The sequence below is a fragment of the Podarcis muralis genome, chromosome 4, assembly GCF_964188315.1.
Source record: "Podarcis muralis chromosome 4, rPodMur119.hap1.1, whole genome shotgun sequence".
Taxonomy (NCBI): Eukaryota; Metazoa; Chordata; class Lepidosauria; order Squamata; family Lacertidae; genus Podarcis; species Podarcis muralis.
In genome coordinates, this window is record NC_135658.1 from 73,188,009 (window position 1) to 73,213,654 (window position 25,646).

The 25,646-nt window shown below is 43.0% G+C and overlaps 1 protein-coding gene across 5 annotated transcripts in view; it reads left to right on the top strand.

The window, feature by feature from the left end:
- Positions 1–25,646, top strand: part of HERC2 (HECT and RLD domain containing E3 ubiquitin protein ligase 2) — a 98,679-nt gene that overhangs the window by 72,158 nt on the left and 875 nt on the right. For all 5 annotated transcript variants that reach the window (XM_028727824.2, XM_028727826.2, XM_028727827.2 and 2 more), the window contains exons 70-92: positions 439–592; positions 1,205–1,312; positions 2,867–2,998; positions 3,251–3,409; positions 3,501–3,619; positions 4,452–4,577; positions 4,838–4,993; positions 5,689–5,804; positions 5,948–6,146; positions 7,057–7,271; positions 7,619–7,796; positions 9,727–9,888; positions 11,067–11,158; positions 11,561–11,700; positions 13,077–13,264; positions 14,515–14,712; positions 15,538–15,621; positions 18,900–19,041; positions 20,261–20,455; positions 20,550–20,662; positions 22,013–22,203; positions 22,765–22,870; positions 24,748–24,960. In XM_028727824.2, coding sequence (XP_028583657.2) covers positions 439–592; positions 1,205–1,312; positions 2,867–2,998; positions 3,251–3,409; positions 3,501–3,619; positions 4,452–4,577; positions 4,838–4,993; positions 5,689–5,804; positions 5,948–6,146; positions 7,057–7,271; positions 7,619–7,796; positions 9,727–9,888; positions 11,067–11,158; positions 11,561–11,700; positions 13,077–13,264; positions 14,515–14,712; positions 15,538–15,621; positions 18,900–19,041; positions 20,261–20,455; positions 20,550–20,662; positions 22,013–22,203; positions 22,765–22,870; positions 24,748–24,960 — 3,486 coding nt within the window. The remainder of the gene's footprint in view (positions 1–438; positions 593–1,204; positions 1,313–2,866; positions 2,999–3,250; positions 3,410–3,500; positions 3,620–4,451; positions 4,578–4,837; positions 4,994–5,688; positions 5,805–5,947; positions 6,147–7,056; positions 7,272–7,618; positions 7,797–9,726; positions 9,889–11,066; positions 11,159–11,560; positions 11,701–13,076; positions 13,265–14,514; positions 14,713–15,537; positions 15,622–18,899; positions 19,042–20,260; positions 20,456–20,549; positions 20,663–22,012; positions 22,204–22,764; positions 22,871–24,747; positions 24,961–25,646) is intronic.

Consider the following 25,646-nt stretch of genomic DNA (forward strand, 5'->3'; position numbering starts at 1 on the left):
GCCAGCAAATTACCTCTCAGAGGCAGCTTCACTCTTGGACTGAAGGATCAGCTTGCCTCCCACCCAATGCCTCCTTGACATTTAGGCACTGGTGTAGCATTGGGGGGGGGGCAGGGGGACTGCGGCCCTGGACCCAGAAGCTTGGGGGGTTGGCTAGCACCTGGCCATCAGCAGCAAGGGTTGGGTAAGTGCGCTCCTGCCCCAGGCACTGGCAGACAGCGCTATGCCCCTGCATCTAGAGACTGTTTCACCTTGTTTTCTACTATAGATCTTGCTTGAAACAACTATTGCAATTTTTAAAAATGTACATACCAATTCTGATAGCAACCTTAATGTTTGTTTTAAGCATGCTATTGTTGGAACATCGATTGACCTGCAAAAAGAATGGGGAGCATCTATGTATGCAAAAAATAAATCTCGCGAGATTTGTATTTTCAGGTTGCTGATATGCTGCTGGAGCTGTGCGTTACGGAGCTGGAAGATGTGGCAACGGATTCGCAAAGCGGTCGCCTGTCTTCGCAGCCGGTGGTGGTGGAAAGTAGTCATCCGTATACAGACGATACTTCTACCAGTGGCACTGTTAAAATACCAGGTACTAAATTCTCATAAGGTGTACACTCAAAGGTGGAAATGGATTCTATGCCTTCACTAAAATTTATACACCAAATGAATATGGGCTACTGAAAGTGTGTGGTTTCATCAAGTTTTGTTAAGGTAGTAAATCATGCATGTTTGTAGCTGCTGACGGGGCTTAAATTTCTCTAATGTATATAAACAGCAGCAAAAAAAGCAGTGCAGTTTGTCCTTAAGATTGTGCAAAGATTGCTTGATTATCCCTGGGCACACAGATGTAATGATAGAGGGCAATACTTCCGTCATCGTTTCACTAATGTTTTTTGCAACACAATGGCTTTTATATCTATTAGGACATAACTGTTTGGTGGATGTTTTAGATTCATTCAGAAGTAGCTGTGTCCATATTTTCCATTGAAATCATAGCATATTTCTTCAGTAAAATAATAATTTTTGTTGCAAGTGCTAGTATGCTCAGCTACACAGCTGAAGTTCAGGTTTGGTGTTGCAAAAGGTACACACAAGCCTATGAATGCTTTGTACTTCAGATGCTTATCCTGCAGGATTTTAAATTAACCTGTCAGAAAGAAAGAAAAGAAGGGGCTTTACTTCTGTGGCTTTCACCCTTTAGGTGCTGAAGGGCTTCGAGTAGAATTTGACCGTCAGTGTTCCACAGAACGACGCCATGACCCACTCACTGTCATGGATGGAGTCAACCGGATAGTTTCTGTCCGATCAGGTAATGGGACAATATATCAGATTTAGCGTTGTGCCAAACACTTTATTGTTCTTTGTGTTTTATCAGCAAAAAAACGTATTACAGATTGGTCTCTTAACAGGGGTGAGAAACCTTTATATAAGGAGGGTGGTAGGTCTGTGGGAAAGCTACACTGGGGACTACAGCTAATGGGAGGCAAAGCCGAGAACCAAAAATGGGCAGACGCACCTCTTCTCTCCCCCATTCTGTTCTTTCTGACACCCCTTTCTCTTTCTTCATTGCTGCTTTTCTGACTTCCAGGCAGTTAGTGCTCCAGCTGCCCAACAGGGATACACCTCTATCCTTCCTCTGCAGATGGGAAGGCATAAGAGCTTGTCTCTGTGCCTTCTGCGTAGTTTGCAGCTCCCAGGGGAAAAGTTGGGCGACTGGAAGCACACATTGTTGGCCGCTGTTTCCCAAGGAGCTGGGAGAGTGCCTTTAGGCAACAACACTGCACCCAGAGGGAAAGACTGGGTGTAGGGAGCACGTCTTTGTTAGTCCTAGATCCCAAAGCTGCACAGAGTGCATTTGGGCTTTCAGCCTTTGCTGACCTCTCTCATGCGTTCCATTGGATAGGGTGGCTATGTGGACCGGATGCAGCAGATCCCATAGGATTTGGCTGTTGGCCACATTCATCACTTGAGCCTCACATTCCTCACTACTAGATGATAGGTTGATTTTTGGGAACAACAGCCTGGGAAACTAACAACATAAATGGTGTTACAGAAGGATGATAATAATCATTAATCCACAATCAGTTTGATAGATTGTGAGCACTGGAGTTGAATATTTGCACCCAATCCTTCTAGCATGTGCGAGTGGTGCTGTGGTCTAAACCACTGAGCCTCTTGGGCTTGTTGATCATAAGGTTGGCGGTTCGAATCCATGTGGCGGTGGTGAGCTCCTGTTGCTCTGTCCCAGCTTCTGCCAACCTAGCAGTTCAAAAGCACACCAGTGCAAGTAGATAAATAAACCACTGCGGCGGGAAGGTAAACAGCATTTGTGTGCGCTCTGGTTTCCGTCACGGTGTTCTTTTGCGCCAGAAGCAGTTTAGTCATGCTGGCCACATGACCCAGAAAGCTGTCTGTGGACAAATGCCGGCTCCCTCAGCCTGAAACCCTTATGTGCACCACACCCCATAGTCACCTTTGACCCTTTGACTGGATTTAACCTTCCAGGGGTATTTTACCTTTTACCTTACTATTTTTATTAATATTTTTGGGCAATTCGTATTAGCTTTTAGTTTCTAGTTTCATTCTTTATGCTCTTTCAGACTTTGTAAGGCTGTTTCCTTTGCATCTCTGGTGACAGAACCAGTAATATCAGATTCTGGGTTAATATTAATTCTTACTGATAGAGCCACAGTGGCACTTTGTTCAACAGCCACATTATGTTTTAGTATTAGTAGATAGTAGTAGTTAGTAGTCCCCAGTGAAATTGGATTTTTATGGCATCATTGTGTGTGGCGCTTTAGTGAGTGACATATAGCAAACTCTGCAGCCGTTTGTTAACTCCTTGTCTCATCCAAACTTGTAGGTCGCGAATGGTCTGACTGGTCTAGTGAACTGCGCATTCCAGGCGATGAATTAAAATGGAAATTCATCAGTGACGGTTCTGTGAATGGATGGGGCTGGCGCTTCACAGTTTATCCCATCATGCCGGCGGCCGGTGAATGTTTTAATTGCTTAATTGCACTAGTATATTTGTTCCTTTGTTTTTCACAGGGATCAGGGATAGTTGTGCTAGCAAGCTAAGAAAGAAAGCCTGGACTCCAGGTTGAGCTGATAATTGTCTATTTTTTAAGTTGTAAGGTGCCTCAGGGAGATTTATTTACATCAGAAGGCCAGGTCTCAAATAAATAGTACAAGCCCAAGTGTTAGACTGAGGAATGGCTAATATTAATCCTGTTTCTGCCCGTAGGTCCCAAAGACCTTCTTTCAGATCGCTGCATTCTCTCTTGCCCATCAATGGATTTGGTAACATGTTTGCTGGATTTCCGTTTGAATTTTGCTTCCAACAGGAGCATAGTTCCTCGCTTGGCAGCCTCACTGGCAGCATGTGCTCAGCTGAGTGCTCTGGGTAGGTGCAGTTTTGGAAAAGTTTCTGATCTGTATGTTTAATGGATTGCTAAGCCGATCTGCTTATATACATGTATCTTACACATTTTTAGCTGCTGGTCACAGAATGTGGGCCTTACAGAGACTGCGGAAGTTGCTAACTACTGAATTTGGCCAATCAATTAACATCAACCGAATACTGGGAGACAACGATGGCGAAGCACGAGCTATGGTAAGAAGCTCAGATTTCCAGCGGCAACGTGAGTTCTTGAGTTTGCTCTAATGCTGGCGTAAATTGTAAGACACGAATAGCTCACAGCAGCCTTCCTGTCATTAATCAGACATGTAATACCACACCACCTGGGGCTTTTTAAAGCTCTAGCAATGCTTTGAGTAATGTTTCGCTTGTCTTTTGGATACTTGACAGATGGTTTTCACACCATTTAGCAAGTAGCAGTCAGGAGAATTTCCTTCCTCTTGTACAAATCATGATGAATTTTGTGATAGCAGCCACGAAACGGGGGGGGGGGGGAGAGAGAAATACTATTATTGATATGTTTTATTATATTACTGATATTTACAAGCTGCTCTGGGAGCCTTTTGTTTTCTAGAGTGGTGTAAAAGCACTTTAAACAGGAAACAAAAATGCATTAGAGTTGGTTAGGCAGTATCAGCAAATCTTTTATAGTTACACAGATGAGTTCATTCACGACCCCCACCCCCAATCTAGTGATGTTTGGCAGTACAGTGGTACCTCGGGTTACATATGCTTCAGGTTACAGACTCGGCTAACCCAGAAATAGTACCTCGGGTTAAGAACTTTGCTTCAGGATGAGAACAGAAATCGTGCTCTAGCGGTGCGGCAGCAGCAGGAGGCCCCATTAGCTAAAGTGCTTCAGGTTAAGAACAGTTTCAGGTTAAGAACGGACCTCCGGAATGAATTAAGTACTTAACCCGAGGTACCACTGCATAGGTTTACAACTTCTTCATTACAAAAGTGCAACCATTGTCAAGTGCCGCTTAGAAACTAATACTACTTTATTCTGCTTCTCCCCCCACCCTAGAGTTTCACAGGCAGTGCCTTAGCTGCTCTTGTTAAAGGCCTTCCTGAAGCATTGCAGCGGCAGTTTGATTACGAAGACCCCATTGTCAGAGGTGGCAAGCAACTTCTCCACAGTCCTTTCTTTAAGGTAGGATGGCATGGGGTACAAACCGTAGAAGCCCAGAGCGGGGTCTCCTTAGCATTACTTAAGGGGAAATTTGTCATTACAATCCTAACTATGCTACGTGGGTAAAGGGGGGGGGGGGGAGATGTTCCTACAAGAAAAGAAGAAAGCCATATCTTTTAAAGAGAACTTTTAAAAAATTTTAACTTGAAGAATAGCCAGCATATTACTGCCTGGTCTGGCTGAAGCCTTGTGCTTTCGAACTATGTTGTTTTTATTTGTAGGTGCTTGTAGCTCTTGCTTGTGATCTGGAACTGGATACCCTTCCCTGCTGTGCAGAGACACACAAATGGGCTTGGTTTAGGAGATACTGCATGGCTTCGAGAGTTGCTGTAGCCCTTGATAAGAGGACACCATTGCCTCGCCTCTTCCTTGATGAGGTACTTGGAGAATTGGTTCAACTTCATGCTTAAGAGCGTGCGTGTAAGGTAAAGGTAAAGGGACCATTAGGTCCAGTCGTGACCATTAGGTCCAGTCGTGACCAACTCTAAGGTTGTGGTGCTCATCTCGCTTTATTGGCCAAGGGAGCCAGCGTACAGCTTCCGGGTCCTGTGGCCAGCATGACTAAGCCGCTTCTGGCGAACCAGAGCAGCCCACGGAAACGCCGTTTACCTTCCTGCCAGAGTGGTACCTATTTATCTACTTGCACTTTGATGTGCTTTCGAACTGCTAGGTTGGCAGGAACAAGGACTGAGCAACGGGAGCTCACCCCGTCGCGGGGATTGGAACCGCCGACCTTCTGATCAGCAAGCCCTAGGCTCTGTGGTTTAACCCACAGTGCCACCCACGTCCCCACAGTGCCACCTGCGTCCCCAGCATGTGTATACACACACATTAAAAAAATATCATGGACAATGGTGCAAGCATGCAGACATTTAAGTACGTATGCCAAATAAGACCACCAGGATATATAGTTTGAGAACTTTCAATATTTGGCCTAGTTAACTGCTACTGCACCCTTTCAATGGAGATTCCAGTGCCTGATTGGCTGCTGTTACTGTCAAGGAAAATTCAAACCATGAAGAAAACTGCACTTTCTTTAACCAATCACTAAATTGTGCGGTTTATATTGCAGGTGGCCAAGAAAATCCGAGAACTAATGGCAGATAATGAAAATATGGATGTTTTGCATGAGAGCCATGATGTTTTTAAGCGAGAGCAAGATGAACAGCTTGTACAGTGGATGAACAGGTAACCTGAAAACATAGATTTTTTGGGGGGTGGGGTGGGGTAGGGTGTTAAAGTGTTGGTACTGCATTTCTTCTTTGGAATATATGAAAAGTTTGAGGGAACATGAAGTTTCAGGCCATTCACAGGACTTCTCTTCTCAACAGGCGGCCGGATGATTGGACGCTTTCTGCTGGAGGCAGCGGGACTATTTATGGCTGGGGCCATAATCACAGAGGACAGCTTGGAGGCATAGAAGGTGCTAAGGTCAAAGTTCCTACTCCCTGTGAAGCCCTTGCCACTCTTCGGCCAGTGCAGTTGATTGGCGGAGAGCAGACACTTTTTGCAGTGACTGCTGATGGGAAGGTAAGATGATGTTAATGTCAAGCTGAACCGTTGACATTGAAATTTTCTGTGAAGAGGGAACATGCTCAGTGAATGAAAAGAAAGATTTGCAAACTCGTAAAGAAATACGTTGGCTTATTTGGGCAGAGTTTGTTATGTGTGATCAGAGCTGCAAAAGCCAGTGAAGCCCCTCCAAGCTCTGCTGCAATATTGGCAATTAACCATGAGGCACAAATCACTGCACAATTCGTTTAGAGCTTTAGTTGAATCCTGAATATGCAGATTGTATATTGAAAACTCTAATCTGCTAGAACTATAGTCATAGTTTTTTTGTTTTGTTTTGTTTAGACAGGCCACAAGCCACTAACTGGTTGTTGTGGCAGGGTCCTATGAGGGTGGATGTAATGCATTTTATCTTCTTTTTATGTTTTTAAATGGTTTTAAGTGTTCAAATTCAGTGCTGTTTTAAGAGGGTAACTTACTTATTTGGTTTAAAAATATTTATATTGATTAGTGTGTTTTTAGTTGTACGTGCTTTAATTCACATGAGCTGCCATCTATTCCTTACGGTTTCTGTCTGAAACTTGACCATGCAGAAGAGTTTAGTGTGCTCCACAGAGAACCTAAGAATCAACCCAGAATATGTAGCGTAAGAAGGCTGAGAGCATCTGCACAACACAGATAATTTTTGCAGACAAATAGCTACAAAGCTCATCCTTTCCATGTGACTAACAATGCAGGTCTCCATAGAACTGTATTCATGCAAGTAGGGTTTCCTCAACCCCACCTTAAGCCTCTTGATCCCCTCTTCTTGTGCATAGGTTGTGCTGATTTTGCTGCATAAACAATTGACACTCAAAGCACGAATAGCAGAAACAGAATGAATGATACAACAAACGCATATGATTGACAGACCCTTCCTTCTTTTTAGTTATATGCCACAGGATACGGGGCAGGTGGAAGGCTTGGAATTGGGGGGACAGAGTCTGTTTCTACTCCAACGTTACTGGAGTCCATTCAGCACGTGTTTATAAAGAAAGTTGCTGTGAATTCTGGAGGAAAGCACTGTCTGGCGCTGTCTTCTGAAGGAGAAGTCTATTCCTGGGGAGAGGCAGAGGATGGCAAGCTGGGTCATGGCAACAGAAGGTAAACACAGTAAATTTTTAACCGGAGAATATATTATAAGCACATGGGAGGCATTGCAGAATCTTAAAACAGAGGGAAACGTATGCGTCTGTGTGGAACTTTGGCTGAATGGACTCCTGTACACGCAGTCTCTCATGCCATTTCAAAGGATGGGAATGGAATGAAACATCTGACCTCTGTGTTACGATCCACTATTTGCAGACAAAACGCTTGTTTAGGGGGGTGGTTTATGCTGTGAGATTTTTTGAAGCTATGATTTAATGATTCCTATTGCTGTCTCTTACTTTGCTATATTTACACTGTATAAATAAGCTGTGTACTCATTTTCATCTTGTTTTCTTTTTTAGTCCTTGCGATCGTCCTCGAGTCATTGAATCCCTGCGGGGCATAGAAGTTGTTGACATTGCAGCGGGTGGAGCGCACAGTGCATGCATTACTGCCGCAGGGGATCTTTACACGTGGGGCAAGGGAAGATACGGGCGACTTGGCCATGGGGATAGTGAGGATCAGCTGAAACCGAAATTGGTGAGATGGTGTCATATGCTTCAGTCATTTTTTAAAAAAATGGTTACAAAAGCCTCCTATTTATTACGGTGGACGATGAAGTTTTCAGATTGGGCTATTCCTCTTGCACAAGACTCAGGCAGGAGCAAAGAATTGTGGGAGATAGACTGCTTCTCAGTTTTTTCCTCCTGCCTGGACGGAGCAGTTTGACACTCCCAGCTCTCACTGTTTTACTGTTTTCTGATCAGTTAAGTCATCTCCTTTTCTGATACTCCTCTTTATTTATTTATCTCTCTGTTACTTTGCCTGTATTTTGGTTCCCTTCTCTGTCTTTCCTTACATTTGTCCACCACTGAGGTAAAATTAAACAACAGCAACAAACCTTTCCTCCCTACTGTATGTCTTTCACTGTCCTGGGTTCATTGATTTCCTCTCGTTTCTTACTTATTTCAGTCCCATTACCATTTCTTTTATTTTTTCTTCGTTCTTTCTCCTCCTTTGCTGCCCATCGCCACTTTGGCATTTAAACGACCATTTACTTTAACAAAAAAGGCTGCTGGCTTTTGGGTGTGTGGGAACCACAGCCCTGTGCTCAGGAATAATGCATCTTCTAGTCTCCCTTTGGCTGCATGCACCTTTCGCTGTTGGGAATATGCACACACGGCCAAGCCGAGCAGGATTTTAACTCCTGCACATAGCTGTCAAGTGGGGGTTAAATCCTGCTACTTAGGCTGCAGGTACCTGCCCCTTGCTGGGAACAGTCAGCTGCAGCCAATGCAGAATTGAATCCTGGCCTCCCACCCACCCACCAGCTGACATAAGTGACACCAGCTGATTGGCAGGTGCGCGTGGTTTGGTGGGGAAATGGCCTCACAGGCCAAATTTAGACCCCTTGGCAGGTGAAGCTTCCACAGCCCTGGCCTATTGCAGACAATGAGACTTAACTACCCTGTGTCTTTCAGGTTTCCTGTAGGGTCTATGGAAAGTTTCCCTTTTCATAGGCAGCAGTTTGTTCAGTGCCCAAGTCCCTGAGGTGGCATGAGGCATATTTGGGGGGCGGGGATCCTTACTTTGATTCATGACATTTTGTACAGCTCTTGCTTTGTCTCAGAGAAAGAAACAATCTCTCTAAGGCACTCTGCTTCATTCGGAGATTTGAGATTCATCTGAACCTGCTGCATACCCCCGAGATCTATACTTTACCCCATGGGTAGGCAAACTAAGGCCCGGGGGCCGGATCCGGCACAAACGCCTTCTAAATCCGGCCCACAGACGGTCAGGGAATCAACGTGTTTTTACATGAGTAGAATGTGCCCTTTTATTTAACATGCATCTCTGGGTTATTTGTGGGGCATAGGAATTTATCCCCCCCCCCCAAAAAAAAAATAGTTCAAGCCCCTTACAAGGTCTGAGGGACAGTGGACTGGCCCCCTGCTGAAAAAGTTTGCTGACCCCTGCTTTACACATTTAGTTTACTTGATACAAGTATTCTGGATTATTCATTATTCCTAGTATAAACTTGCCTTACAAGAAATACCTAATGATGTAATAATAATTAATAATAATAATAATAATTATACCCCGCCCATCTAACTGGGTTACCCCAGCCACTCTGGGCGGCTTCCAACACAATATTAAAATACAATAACCTATTAAACATTAAAAGCTTCCCTAAACAAGGCTGCCTTCAGATGTCTTCTAAAAGTCTGGTAGTTGTTCTTCTCTTTGACATCTGGTGGGAGGGCATTCCACAGGGCGGGTGCCACTACCGAGAAGGCCCTCTGCCTGGTTCCCTGTAACCTCACTTCTCGCAATGAGGGAACCGCCAGAAGGCCTACATAAGGATGAGGGGACCTACATAAGTTAGTGTACATCTTGTGTTATTTTTTGCTGCCTAAAGCTCAGGTTATTGAGATTTCTTTCCTAAAAAAACCTCTTGCCTATCTTCTAGGTGGAAGCACTCCAGGGCTACCGTGTGATTGACATAGCCTGTGGCAGTGGAGATGCACAGACACTCTGCTTGACGGATGATGATACTGTTTGGTCATGGGGAGATGGAGACTATGGGAAACTTGGGAGAGGGGGCAGTGATGGCTGCAAAGTACCGATGAAGGTATTTTGAGTTTCAAACTTCTGAAATAAGAGAGACAGAACTCGACAACCTGTAAATAGAACAGATTTTATTTTACGTTTAGCATAAGCTAGCTGAGCTATGGAATTATAAAGAATGCTATGACTTTTATATGTGCTGTTGAGTTAAAAGTATTCCATGAAAATATTTTTTTTTTTGAGATGCTTTGCTGACATTTCAAAATTTCCTATTAGTGTTTGAGTATGAAATTGCCATGCCCTTGATAAAAGGGACCATAACTTTTGCACCATGGTTAAGAATCATTCTGTTATATATTACTTTTTAGGTTAGAATGATCCATTAGCTCTTACAAATCAAAAGTTATGCAAGTGTCTTAACAGCATGAATTTTGACATATTGACATCCAGTGGGGATTTATTGTTCTACCAGCATAGTTACCAAGATATTTCCTTCCATTTCTTAAACAATACACATAAGAGGAAGTCTTAAGAGAGGCACAATGTCATTTCCATCACAAAAAACATCTGTACACCAATCTGTTACCATTTCAGCAAATTCTAAGACTTTGACAGATTGATTCTCAAAATGTGATTTATAAGAGCATGCAGAAGTCTCTTGAGGGTTTCATCCTCCTTTTTTTGTTATTAAAATATTTTGTCCCTTTGGGCCTGTACATCCCTCTCCAAAATGTTTAAATCAAAATTTCAAAATCCACCATAGCGTCTAGTTAAAGGAATCAGAAAATTTTCCTTGTTTTTGGTATATTTTGCTTGTTATATTCCCACTACTTCAGTAAAGTCAAGCGTGTCCTTCTCTTTCTAAATCTCTAATGCGCTTCTTGTCAAGTTTCTTTGTGAGATTTTACCATATGCTATCACCAACCTGCTTGGAGATCACTTTGGGAGAACAACATTGGCAGTTGTCTCCAGATGTTGATTTCATTTCCTTAGTTTATTTTTTCTGTGGGTGATTGAATACTACCTCTTTAAAACAAGCCCTCAGGAGAAAATAGTTAGAGTGGTGAGAATCAGATCATTTAAAATTATTTCTCTTAAGTTACTATAATAAATACTTATTTTAGTCAACATTAAAATCATTATCTGACTAAGAATGCCAGTTTATTCTTAAGCTGTGTCTATAAGCTGTGGGCTATGAAGTTGTCCTATCCTTTGAGTTACGTTCAAACTTTTCTTTCCTAGATCGATTCTCTCACAGGAGTTGGAGTAGTCAAAGTAGAATGTGGCTCACAGTTTTCTGTTGCCCTTACTAAGTCTGGAGCAGTCTATACCTGGTAAGTGATGGCGGATGAATTCATATGAGAAATGTAAAACTAGTTCTATGTGGTTCTTGGTTTTCTTTCTGCAAAAGCACAATCAGGTTATACTGGTTTTGATTTCACTTAACTTTAATTCTAAAAATGCTATTTTGAAAAAAACCCCTTAAAGAACAAGTGGTACTTTATCTTAAATTTGTTCCCAACAGATATTGCATTGCAAAGCCACATTTATTTAATACGAAAACTTAGAGGCTTTTGTGAACAACCTATCTAGCATTTTGCTGGTTAATTCTAGGAGAGGAAACTTTAAGATCCGAGTGCCCTAATTCACCCAAGTCAGGCTAGTCTAACTCAGAATTGCCAGTTGATTGAAGAGAAAAAAATTTGCACTGATTGAAACTTGTGTTGCGATTACAGGGGCAAAGGAGATTACCATCGATTAGGGCATGGATCAGATGATCACGTCCGGAGACCTCGACAGGTCCAGGGGTTGCAAGGAAAGAAAGTCATTGCTATTGCAACTGGCTCTTTACACTGTGTCTGTTGCACTGAAGATGGTATGTAAAAAAACAAACAAACCCCACCCTCTTCTGTCCCGGTCCCCCCATGACTGCTTTTATTTTGAACGTGGAAGGGAGAAAGGGAAATATGTTCCAATTACGAATAATGAAGCATTATTGTTGCAAATATATAATTGTGATATAAGAGAACAGTGTTGAGGAAGGAAGGAAGCCTTCAAGTCTTGCTTTGTTGGCTTCCCAGCAGCATGCCAGATTCAACTGAGATATTCCTTGCTCTGATCCAGTAGGTTCCCTAAGCTCTCAAGGGGGACCAAAGTAGACATTACATGGCAATTTTTGTATGTACATCTTAATGGGTTGGGGTTGGCTTTTTAAATTAAAAGCAGCATTAGGAGGCTGGGACAGGAAAGAGGAGGACGGCTGTTTAACAAGCATACATGGGATGCTGTTTTATACTGATTCAGACGAACTGCCCATGTAGCTCAGTATTGCCCACACGAACTGGCAGGACCTGTCCATGGCTTTTGTGCAGGAATCCCTCCCAAATTTACCTGGAGATGCCAGGGATTGAGTCTAGGACCTTTTGCATGCAAAGCCGGTGCTCTGCCATTGAATGGAGGCTCTTCCACGAATAAATGTTCGTACTCACAAGCACAAATAAATAAGTAAGGCAGATGTGGCCCATTTGAACATTTCACGCCCAGATTATCTCTCAATGACTTGGTATGCAAACTCCATTACATTATTCCCACTCGATTAGCACCCTCCCAGCAGAATCCAAACCTGAGATCCACAGGGGTAATAAAGTTTGGAGTCAGCAGATCTTGTGCTTTCTTGGCTGAGCTGTTATATGTCCCTCATCCCAACTGAGCCAGAGCTACACCGGGCTATGTCCCTCCCCCCAGTTCAGCAGGGGCTTAGCCACTAGAACGGAAGCTGCAGGAACTTTACACCAATTTAAGTCCCCAAAAAGAAGCGCTCTGGGACATGGCAAAGAGAGATGTACACCTATTCCAAATGTGGTTCAGTTCAGTCATGCAACCTATGGCCTTATCATCAAAATTTGGACCCACACTCACCTGCTGATGGTAGCTCCTCCTGGAGGGCTCTTGCATGGAGTTTTGAGTTAAGGGTAAAAGCCTAAGTTACACCAGTTTCCTATAGATAGCATTGCTCTGCAAATCCTTTCTCTGCATTCAACTATTTATTTCAGTTTGTTTTCCACATAGGACTATATTAGCACTAAGTAGCTCCGAATTACCTTTTAAAAGATTGTGCTTTTTTAAAAAAACCCAACAAAAACATGTTTAAATGTTGAAATTGGTATGTTGAACTGCTTTATGTTGTCTATTCTTGAGACTTTTTATACTGGTCATGATTTGGTGGCGAAATAACGATCTTGATTGTCTTAGGTGAAGTATATACTTGGGGAGATAACGATGAAGGGCAGCTTGGAGATGGAACAACTAATGCTATCCAAAGGCCACGCCTGGTTGCAGCACTTCAGGGCAAAAAAATCAATAGAGTGGCCTGTGGCTCAGCACACACCTTAGCCTGGTCCACCAGCAAGCCTGCTAATGCAGGCAAGCTCCCTACCCAGGTAAAATTATGCCTTTTAAACTGTATATCTAAGCCAGGTGTGGGGACCCTTTGACTATCCATTTGTTGCTGCACTTCAATTCCCATCAGCCCCAGTAAGCATGGCCGAATGGGAGTGGGTTCAACAACATCTGGGTGACCAAATATCCCCCACATCTGGTTCAAACTCTTGGGGAAATGTATAAACTGTTAGCACTCTGTGGCTCTATCTTAATAATTATTGGTTCCCACCCCCACTTACCCATCGGTAACATCTTCTTAGCGGTTGGCTACTGTCATGGTTAAGGGTACGCTGAGTATTTTCCTGTTTCAGCTTTTTTGGTCAAAAGTAGATTTTATTTTTAAGTGGTTGAAAAGCCTAGGAGTGAGGCGGCACCATGTTGCTACGTCAGTATGAGATGTGGTTTTGTTACACCACCGAGGACAAAGCCATTTGAAAATGAGAGCAGTGCACTGTTGTTCCCAGTCAGGAGGCACATGTGTAGGGATCAGAACGCAACACACATGCCTAACAGGATACAATTGCAGTGCTTCAATAATCAATCATATCTGGCTTTGTGGCGACTTCACTGAGGGGCAAGTGAAGCTGAGGGTAAATGAACTAGTTAAGAATTTTGGAAACATCGGTGAAAAACCACTGAAAGGCTGTGCATGGGTTGGGTTTTTTTTACATTGCAATAATAGGTACAGTGAATAGCTTGGGCTCTTCTGTGTCTTTCCTGCGGCCCCTCTTGTGAGTTTTATACCTGTTCACACTGTAAAGCCATGGAAACTTCCTGAAAACTTGCATAAATCAAATGTGAGCTTTTGTCAATCCAAACTGCTTTGCAATGACTAATATGATGGGAGGAGCAACATCCGTGCCTTTGGATAGCCAGAAATTAGAAAGGTGCCAGAAGGATGTTTAAGTTTTACTACAAGAGCCATGAATATATTGATGAAATATGGGATGGATATTGTGAGGGATAGCAGAAGGATTGTTTTTTGGTTTTTTAAAACACGCTGTGTATTATGCAGTGTAGTAGTAATTTCACCAATAGTGATAGGATACCTTTTCTGGCCCCTAACAATATCCAAAAAATCCTTCTTGGCTATGCCATGTATAAACCTTTGGAGATAACAAATCTCAAGCAAAGGCAATATCTGGATATTCAGTAGATAGGCTAGCTAAATGGACTGTGCCTGATACTATCTCATTTAGCGTATGACTTATTCAGTGCTCATCAAACCCTAACAATGTGCTTGTTCCAGGTTCCTATGGAGTACAACCATCTACAGGAAATTCCTATAATTGCTTTAAGAAACAGATTGCTGCTCCTTCACCACATCTCCGAACTCTTTTGTCCTTGCATTCCCATGTTTGATCTCGAGGGACGCCTTGATGAAACCGGCCAGGGACCTTCCGTGGGCTTTGATACGTTACGTGGAATTTTGATCTCTCAAGGAAAGGTATCTATCCCAACTTCAGCTTCTCCACTAAAAATGACCTTCTAAGAAAAATATGTCACAGGAATGACATGCAAACGGTGCCCTAAGTTCTCTTCAGGTCTTCTGTACAGACCCAGTTATCTTCTGTATGAACTTCACGGGTGCAGACACAGGGAATCTAATGACAAAGTTTTCCCTGTTGCGTTTCTGTCCATATCTGCTTAACAACATTTCACATTTTTACCAGAAAGCGGACTGCATCTTTTCCTCCTGAGTGAGTCAGACGCTAAGGGGAAATTTACATCTTCAAAATGTGATTGCCATTGCTTTGCTTACTTACTTATGGTACATGAAATCAAAATTGTAACAGTTAAGGTATCTTGTGGGTGTTCGTGTCCGGAGTCCTGAGACAGGGTGCCTGTAAGGATTCTGAGAAATGAAGTGTTGTTCACATGCTGCTCCTTTTTGTTTTGTTTTCCACTCTCACATGTTGGCTGTTTGGAGATGGAACCCTTCTCGTTATATCTTTTGTCACTGAGTTCCTATCTGCTTGCTCCTTGTTTTTTCCTGACACATGGGGACAAGGACATCGGGACAGTCATTTGTGGCTGCACAGTTTGGGATGAGGGTAGTTGTATGGAGCTTCCAGTTGAACAATGGGAGTTCTTTTTTATTTAAAAAAACACATTGCTACCGCTTTTGCCGACATAATGTTTATGCTGCTTGAAAATGGCTGTGGACTGATCCCAGCGCAAGGAGGTTTCAGTAGCAATGCCAATCCCACCCGGCAAACATAACTCAATAATAGAATTGCATTCTCAACACCTTATTTTCTCCTTTTTCTAGGAGGCGGCTTTCAGAAAGGTTGTGCAAGCAACTATGGTGAGAGATCGCCAACATGGGCCTGTGGTAGAGCTCAACAGAATTCAGGTCAGAATGCTGTGCTGTCTGAGTGCCTTGAATAGGAATCTGTTCCACAAAAACTTTGCCCGGCTTCCCAGGGCTTTGTGCTCAGGCAATAAGCATGGTAGTTGTCATCATAACTAGTTAGAAAAAAGACGGCCCAAGAAGTTATTAGCATTACAAGTGCTCAGTTGGGGTGGGGGTGGGGGGTGAGCACTTGTAATGCTAATAGCTTTGTGTGCTGCTCTTTTCTAACAAATTATGATGACAGCAGCCACGTTATGGTCCTTTGGAAAAGCTCCAAGTTGTATATTAAAAAATGTTTTGGAGGCAATAAGACACCTACGCAGATGTGATTCCAGCTCCATTTATGCGTGATAAAGGACTGAAATTGTGGCTACCTGATGCCCCATAAATAGGGTTTTATGTACATATACGGCCTGAACTTAATTCATTTTGTTAAAATATTCTCATCTGCTGTTCATTGTACAACAGGCCCAGAGCAGGGTACACAAAGCATTATGAAATAAAACACCTATAGTAAAAGCCCAACAAATATATACTCAGCCTTAACCAGCCGGTAAATGGCTGGGCCAACAAAGGCTTTGTCAGCTGGTGAAACTGAGAAAAGTGAAGCCCATCTTTATCAGCGATGCACCTCAATGTTTGTGAATGGTAAAGATTGTACAGATCAGGCTTTCTAAAGTTAGGTTGTGTGCCTGGGTATCTTCTCAGAAGTGATGTTCAACTGACATGCGGCACCAAGCGGGCTGTGGCAGATGAATGCAGACCTGATCTTTCACCAAATATGATTTCAGTGTTTGTGAGATGGAACCTTTTCTTCCAAGTCTAATTATGACCTCCTCTTTGAAAATCTGCCCCCTGCATGGCTATTAGGCTTTTAAGAAAAGCTTCCTTAGTGCCAATAGGAATTTTTTCAACAACTAATGGTTGTATAGGTGTTAGTGTGTGTGTGTGTGTGTGTGTGTGTGTGTGTGTGTGTGTGTGTTACAGCTGGGGAAGGTTATCCTTCTACATGCCCCCCAAATCCTTCCCCAATGCAGCAATTAGATTTGTTTGGAAGAACCCCCTCCCACAAAGCTTAATTGTTATACCAGGAGAGGTGAATGCGAGGAAGAGTGATAGAGAATGGAATGGATTGATGGGGATGTGAGAGAGCGGTGGGATGGCTGTTTCCCGTACCACCATTGGCATGCTGCCCCCACAACAGATTTCTTCCAAGGGAATGCAGCCATTTTTCGGTGGGGGTGGGGAAGGGTCCCAACCCTGACTTATAAAGTACTTAACGCTTTGAGTTAACATGCTGAAGAGAGTGCTTCTTAACCAATATCCAGTGAATGGCTTGGATCTTAAAATATAAGTGAACAAGGGCAAGTCGATGTAACAAAAGCCTGCCATTCCTTCCTCTCCCATGCAGCCATTTAGCTCCCTGAGTTAACTTCTAGAGGTGGAGGGGATGAGGGGTATCCTGGAAAATATGCAGTTGGGTAGACAATAATAATCATAATTTTATTATTCATACCCCACCCATCTGGCTGGGTTTCTCCAGCCACTCTGGGGCGGCTTACAGAATATGTTCACAACACGTGATGAGGTAGATCAAGAGCGAGTTGCCCCAAAATCTCATGGGGCTCCTCCCAATTTCAAATGGTTCCTCCCTCTGTCAGCAACCTCTAAAATCTCACAGAAGGGAAGGAGCAAATGGACAAACTTTTCTTCCATTAATTTTCTACTGTCCGTGTAATATTCTTTACTTATTTGTGAAGTTCATTTGTCGTGTTGGTTTTTAGTGTGCTTGTTCTTTATTTTTTTCAAAGAAAGGAAAGCTAACCTGAAAAGAACTAGGGAAGCCATCAAATGGCCACTCCTGTACTCTGTGTGTAGCTTTTTTTTGTTAAAGCCCTGGAGTCGGATATGATATAAAAAGTGTGCTTTCTCTCATCTTTGTACCTTTTATTCCCACATGATCTTGGGCTGCCTTTGCTTACATAGCTCGGGAGAACTTCAAATTGCCTTGAGTACTCTTAAGGCCCAGGAAACAAACATTTGGGCATCACATGGGGTCACATTGAGGAGGATGTGGGTTAGGAGAAGAACTTCCAGTGACGCGGGAAAGCTGAATGCCAAGCCTCAGGCCAAATGTGCCTTTTCAAAAGAAATTTCTTCAAAGGCTGAATATGAAGTATTGTTTTACTACACTGACTAAAACATAGAAAGGAAGCTTGGCTTGCTTTTGTGATAGTGTGGAGCATATTGCCAGGTCTACCTGAATGACAGAGTAGTCAGACTGCCTGCCTGCCTGCCTTTGTGGCATAGGGAGGGGTGGGAGGACTGAATTTATGGCAAGGGTATGGTGGGAAATGCTATAAATTTCGCGTATGCTGTTAAGTGTAGAGGAATATTTTAACACCAACACTGCGTTGGGATTTGGTCTGTCGTAAAGTTTAAACATTGCAATAGCCTTACTGTGGTTTTCAAAGAGAGGTCTAAGATACGAGATGGAAAAAGCTTTTTGCCATAGGAAAACGTGAATGTTCTAAGGAACTGCAGAACTCTACCTCTGTCTGTATCCCTCTACAGCCGTACCTTGGTTTTCGAACAGCTTAGTTCTCGAACGTTTTGACTCCTTAATGCCACAAACCTGAAAGTGACTGTTCTGGTTTGCAAACGATTTTTGGAAGCCGAACGTCCGACAGGGCTTCTGCGACTTCCGATTGGCTGCAGGAGCTAATCAGAAGCCACGCTTTGGTTTTTGAACATTTTGGAAGTCGAACGGACTTCCGGAACGGATTCCGTTCGACTTCCAAGGTACCACTGTATAAGTATTGTTGACTCTATCCAGAAGTGATACTCCTGAATCTCAGGCAGAGTGTTCAATCCATCTCTGGAGTCATCTTTCTTAACTGGGAATGCTGAATCTGGGGCCCAAACAACTGCGGAGCATTTATTATGGAAAAACAGTTCAGGGGAAGTTGCAGGATTAAAAAGCAACTCTTGTGCTCTCCTAAAAGAAGTTCTAGGGGTCGTCACTCCGTCATTTCACTACCTCTTTTTGGTCACAATTTCCTCTATGTAGGTGCTGAGCTCTTTTTAATTTTTTTTCATAACATCTATGCTTTCAAAAATTCCTTCTGAAATAAAGTCACTCCTTTGAGATGCACACACACACACAGAGTTTCCACATTACTACAAGTATCCCAGTACTGTTCATTAAGCATTAAGTGGTTGGTCTGTGAAATTTGAATTCTGTGATTAAGGTGTGCTTTCTTTCTTTTTACTTTCAGGTAAAGCGTTCCAGAAGTAAAGGAGGATTGGCTGGCCCAGATGGCACAAAATCTGTTTTTGGACAGATGTGTGCTAAAATGAGCTCCTTCAGCCCAGACAGTCTTCTCCTACCTCATCGTGTTTGGAAAGTCAAATTTGTGGGTAAGTATTCCCCCCCCCCCAATATGTCTTAACTTGTCCAGCATCCCCTCCCCGCTTTTCTTCAATAGTGTGTTTTGCAGTAGAAGAGAAAAGTAGAAACATAAAAAATGCATGAACAAGCCACCCCTGGCAATTGTAGTAAAATTTTGTAAACTAGTTATCAATCAAAATGATTCCATACTTGTCATATTCAAATAGCAAGCCATGCCAGCTAAACAATAGTTGTAGAAATCAAACTCGCAGCGCAAATGTACAGTGCCTTATGAATTGTATTTCACTTTTCGCTAACAGTGGGAAAAAATGAATTTCGGATTAAATATGAAATTAATTTAATTTAGGGCTGAACTTGGATTCTTACAGCCATGGTGAAATCAATTATTCATATTGTAAAGTTTTCCTTTGGTGATTTTATTTAATATGTTGATCTGGTTCATGCAATGCGGAAAGCTGCATGAAAGTGCAAACTCTTGGAGAGGAGCTTGCAACTGCTTTGCTCCCCATCCCCCCAACCTGCCCTTCTTTCTGCAACCCTATGTTTAGCTAAACCAAGGTTTGGCTTAGCATGTTGTCCCAACCATCGTGGATAAGCCTTTTCCTCATTAATTGTGGGCTATACCCAAGGCTTGTTCATAGTTACAGCTTGTTGTTGTTTTGTTTTATGGGAAGCTATTTGCTAATTAAATAAATAATAACCCCTATTTGGGGACTTCCCTGGCTTTTCTGGCCCACGTAGGACCAGTCTGGATAGTTGGCCTTGGTGAAGATTTGACGTTTTCTCCCCCCAAACAGTTTTTGATCTGGGCTTCCACTGAAATGAGGCTGCATTTTAAGCAGTATTTTAATCTTGTTTTAAAGTTGTATTTTAATCAATTGTTTTTATACCTGATGTTAGCCGCTCCGAGGCTGGCCTTGGCCAGGGAGGGCAGGGTATAAATAAAATAAATAAATAAAATAACAGAAAACAAATACTTCTGCAACTTATGAGTCCTGGTAGGACTAATGCATTCCTATGGCCAATAAATTCTTTGAAATATGTGACCTGTTCTGTCCCTGGAGATTGGAAGTGAAGCCACAACAAACAAAAAAACAACACATTTGGGAATTATTCATTTGCACTGCATGTAATCCCCATCTGCAACCTGACATAGCTGTAAGTGGCTCTCAGATTAATTTATCCTTAACACTGAAGTTTATGCCTCTTCTTTTTTTTTTGCCTTAGGTGAATCTGTAGATGATTGCGGTGGAGGCTACAGCGAATCAATAGCAGAAATGTGCGAGGAACTTCAGAACGGGCTGACGCCACTTCTGATTGTGACTCCCAACGGACGGGATGAATCGGGAGCAAACAGAGATTGCTTTCTCTTAAACCCTGCAGCAAAGTCTTTGTTGCACATGAACATGTTTCGTTTCCTGGGTAATTGCCACATTGACATTGCCACATCTTTAAAGTCTGTGCGAAGCTTTCTTGAATAACACACACGAACTTCTCTCTTTGTCTTTAAAAATAGGGGTTTTGCTGGGGATTGCCATTCGGACCGGGAGTCCTCTGAGCCTCAACCTTGCAGAACCTGTGTGGAAACAGTTGGCAGGAATGAACTTAACCATCGCTGATCTCAGTGAGGCAAGCATAAGCTTATGTTCATCCGTGTAAATATTAGTGAAATGTAAGACCTTTGCTTGGTCTGGTTATTACTACAGCTAGGGGGCCATATTTATTGCCAGAAGCCTACTCTGTATTTGAATGGGTAAGATCCTGCTTTCCAGCTGTGATAAGAGATGGGGTAGGAAAAGAGGGAGGGAGCGACAGGTGAGTGAGTGTGAGCCAGTGGCACACCCCACCTTAAATCACATTGACAAGTTAATGTCTGACTAGTGTGTAATTGCAATTCACATTTGTGGATCTTGGTTACCCTTAGTCTGTAACCTAATACAGCTGAGTGGGGTATGTGGGTGGGTGGGTGTAAGAATAAATTTCTGCTCTGCCACAGGTCAGCCCTCAGTTAAACTGAATTTAACTTAATTCAGACTTGAATGTTTCTGCTGGTGGTTCTGCCACTGATGGCTTTCTGGGTGGAGAAGATGGTAGCTGCACACCAACTTTTATAACACAAAATGGCTGCCATGGAGAATGTAGGATTGCACAAAATTGGACAGAACCACCCCAACAATTTTATGCTTACCGTGGGAAGTCAGTTATTCTCTGTTGTTCTGATTATGGAGATCTCTCTCTCTCTCTCTCTCTCTCTCTCTCTCTCTCTCTCTCTCTCTCACACACACACACACACACACACACACACACACCCACCCACCCACACCCTGCTGCTGCTGCTGCTGTCGTCTTAACGACAACAGGAAGCATTCCTTAGTAACAGGAAATATATACAAGGTGTCCATGCCACTCCCATTTCACAGATGTTGCTTAAAAAGGACCTGCACATCTTGTCCTATAGCTTTCTTTCTAGGTCTAGGAGAACTAAAGGCTCACTTTTTTTTTTTTTTGGAAGAAAATAAAGTTCAGAGTCTGGGGCGCCCTTCCAGGGGCAGTATGTGGTGCTTGGCAACCCTTGCTGAACACCCACCCACTGTGTCTTCTGGATGTCATTTCTTAGAAAATAAGTTCCTTACGAAATAATTTCCTTTTGGAGATTTTCTATTTTGCTCATCTCTCTCCTATGTGTATTTTCATTCTCCTGTTATACTTAACAATTGCTAGAGCCCAGAATAGCTCTCCTATAATCTTCTGTACTTCAGTGACTGTGTGCCAACACTTACCGCATAGGAATCTTCAGGTGACTCGCAAAAACAGGGCTTTATAACATCTCTGGCTGGTTTTTAGAAATAATTTCCCACTATCTCCTGCGATTCTGCAAGCGTGCAGGCTTGCTTACAGAACCATGAAGAGCCATGTTGGATTTAGAAGTATTTTGTGGGAAAGGCTTTACGTGGGGTTTTTTTTTTTTTCGTTTGAAAGGTTGATAAGGATTTCATTCCTGGGCTTATGTACATCCGAGACAATGAAGCTACTTCCGAAGAATTTGAAGCCATGAGCCTGCCTTTCACAGTGCCAAATGCGAGCGGTCAAGACATTCAGCTTAGTTCCAAATACGCCCATATTACCCTGGATAATCGTGCGGAGTATGTGAGGCTGGCGATAAACTATAGGTTTGTGGAACACTACTATTCTCCTGCTTTCCTCCCGCGATCATTTGCAATTCCCCTAGAGCCCTGATCATGGGTTATCATGGGGGAAGTCTGTAGCTCAGTGGCAAAGCCTCGTGTCTTGCATGCAAAGAGGCAGAGATTCAGTCACTGCCATCTCAGTGTGGCGCCGAGACACTCCTGCCTGGAATCATGGAGAACTGCTGTCAATCAGTGTAAATAACGCTCACCTAGGTGGACCATTGATCTGACCCAGAGTTTCTCAAACTTGGGTCTCCAGCTACCGTTCCCAACATCCCTGACCACTGGTCCTGCTAGCTAGGGATGTTGGGAGTTGTAGTCCCAAAACAGCTGGAGACCCAAGTTTGGGAAACCCTCACCTGACCTGATATATAAGGCACCTTCCTATGTTCCTAAAAGCTCTCGGGATCATAGACCAGTTTATTATGAGTACTTGCTCCAGAATTCTTTTAAGCCTCTTTTCATTCCTCCTATAGATCCATATAATTAACAAGCATATCAATGTCTATCCCTTTCACTCATAAAATGTGTGTATTTTGGCAGACTTCATGAATTCGATGAGCAAGTCGCGGCAGTTCGGGAAGGGATGGCCCGCGTTGTTCCTGTTCCACTTCTTTCCCTTTTCACAGGATATGAGCTGGAAACAATGGTATGTATGCGCAGCCATCACTACTTCGGGGCAACTTAGTAAAAAAGCGGAAGGCAAAAGCCCAGGCCAAATATTAGTACAGGTGACTCCCTATTTACATGGGGTTTACATTCCGGCCTTCGTACAAAAGGGAAACCTGTGTAAATGGAGAGCACCCCGCTGTACCTCTCACGCAGAGTTCTTCCTCAGAGCCCAAACGGGACATCGTCTTTGGGCTCTGAGGGAGGTCTCCTCATGGACCGGAGGCGTAGCAGGGCTTTGTTGAGGCTCTTCAAGACTCCCCTCCGCACTTCCAGCCTTCTGGCGTGGCACATGACTTGAACGCACATAAATTGGGGGCTGGGCTGTCTATATGCGCAGAGGCGGTTTTTGCGCTGCACGACTAGTTCAGCTGCAGGGGGCGGCACAACAGCGCTGGCGGAGCAGAGCGTGAGAGACCGGGGGGGGGGGGGGGCAGAATTTAACAGTGCACAGGGTGCCAATGAAATTTGAGAGCCCAAAGTATGTGAATCGGGACATTTCCTTGAACTTGTTATGTAGCAGAAGAGTTGCAATAGGTTATGCCTTGCTATTGGCCAAAGGTTAAGATTACTCTGACTTACACAATTGCCCCATCGGCATGCGCTACAAGGGTTGCTTTGTGCACTTTTTTTTTTTTAAAAGCATGGATTAAACTTTGGGCCAAGTCATTGGCTTGCAGTCTTAGCGGCTGCTATATAATGGAGAGTGGGGGAGAATTGGCACAAGTCATCTGTTAGTTCTGTCGGGAACAGTGAATTCCTTTTTGCTCCTTTCGGTCTGTAGGCCACCCTCAAAGGTGGGGTATGCTTATGGCTGTAAAGCCAGGCTCTTGTGTGCAGTGCTAGTACGGCTACTGTGTAATACAGCTTTGCAGATACGTTTAAAAATGGCAACAACAGATAGCTCTAAATATGCACTAGCTTGAACATACTTGCACACAGGTGAGGTGAGGAACTGAAACTGAGGACCTGGTAGGACTAACGGCAGCAAACCACTCCACGTTTTTCAATTCCTGGGCTCTAAAAATGGAATATGACATTCCAGCTTCAAGAAAAAATGCAAAATGTGAAGAATAAAATTGATTTAGGCTAGATGCTACTTTGAACTCTGATCCCCCATGTTTTCACATGCAGTATTAAGAATATACATTCTCTGTTCAGTGGTCCCAAAAATCCATGTTTACCTTTAACATTACAGGATTTCAGGAAATAGTGGGGCACTTTTTTTTTTAATAGAAGGGTCTCTTGTTTTTGCTATATTTTGAGCGATTACAAATTAAGAAACATTTTTTTTAAAAAAAATCACAAATACAGACAACCCCCAATTCACACAGGGGTGTCAGTGAAATTGTGTACATTTGAATCACCATTGGAAAAGCCTGCAAACACCTTGTTCTGTCCCTGCTCCATTCCACCCCTTTTTGTGATGTTTCCTGGACGCTTGTGGGTTCAGTGTGATGTGTGTTTGCGCACATGTGTAAATGTGTGTACACAATTTGAATGCTTAGACACATTAAAAAATACAATATAAATGCATAGGTTATTTAATGTATTCGTTGAAAAAGAATTCTTCCTCTACCAAGGGTTTGTAGACACGGTTCCAAATTTTGGGAACTGGGGGCATTTTATATACACAACATTATCACTCATACCCACCTGATCTTAATGCATCACTGCAGACTAATCATTGTTATCGGTTGCTAAAAGCTCTTCATTTCTAATGTGCTTTAAAACACAGCCGTGCTGATGCATAATTGTAAGCAGTAATGTTCTCACTGGGAAAAAACCAACATGAGCACACAGACATTTATGATAGATTCTCTTGGTATTATTCTGTTCTCTGCTTTCCCCCCGCAGGTCTGTGGAAGTCCAGATATCCCTCTTCATCTTCTGAAATCTGTGGCCACATATAAAGGGATCGAGCCCACCGCTTCTCTTATACAGTGGTTCTGGGAGGTGATGGAGTCCTTTTCCAACACAGAACGCTCTCTCTTTCTGCGCTTTGTGTGGGGCAGGACCAGGCTACCTCGAACAATTGCAGATTTCAGAGGCAGGGACTTTGTCATCCAGGTACGACATGGAGAATTCCAGATGGATTGTGGACTGCAATGAGCTCTAATGAATTTCCAGCCTGTACCATTATTATTATTATTATTATTATTGATTACCATTGCTCCTTTTTCTCTTGGATTCTGCATGTACTGTATGAAATCCTTGTGTGTGCATGGTGCTCCACAAGAAGAGAGCAGGAAACTCTTACCCTCCAAAATTGCCTGGAAAATTTGTACTTTTAGAGATTTTCTTGCTACAGTTGCAGTTTGCCCTTTCCTCTATAACTGCTGTTTAAATTTAGCCTGAATACACTAGCTGGCTCCAAACTTACTGTACAATGCATTGTTTGTGATTACAGCATTAACAGACATTTCTTGATCTTATGATTTTTCTACTGAATAGGTGACTTGTGTTTCCACTGGCAACAGTTGCCTACTTTGAGGTGAACTTAAAAAGTTAAATATTTTTCGTGAAGGATTATTATTTTTTCATATTAATGGCTTAAGTCAGCCAATGACAAGGAGAGAGGAAAAAAAAAGGGTGGCAAGATAGAGTAGGCCGAAAAAGTTCAGTTTTTAAAACAATGTTTAAGAAGGCATGTGATGCACATAATAAGGAAGTGAAAATACAAATGGTAAGGGGGTTGCTTTTCTTGGCGAGAGGAAAAAACCCCCAAGTGTGTTCATATGATTTGCTGCAAAGGT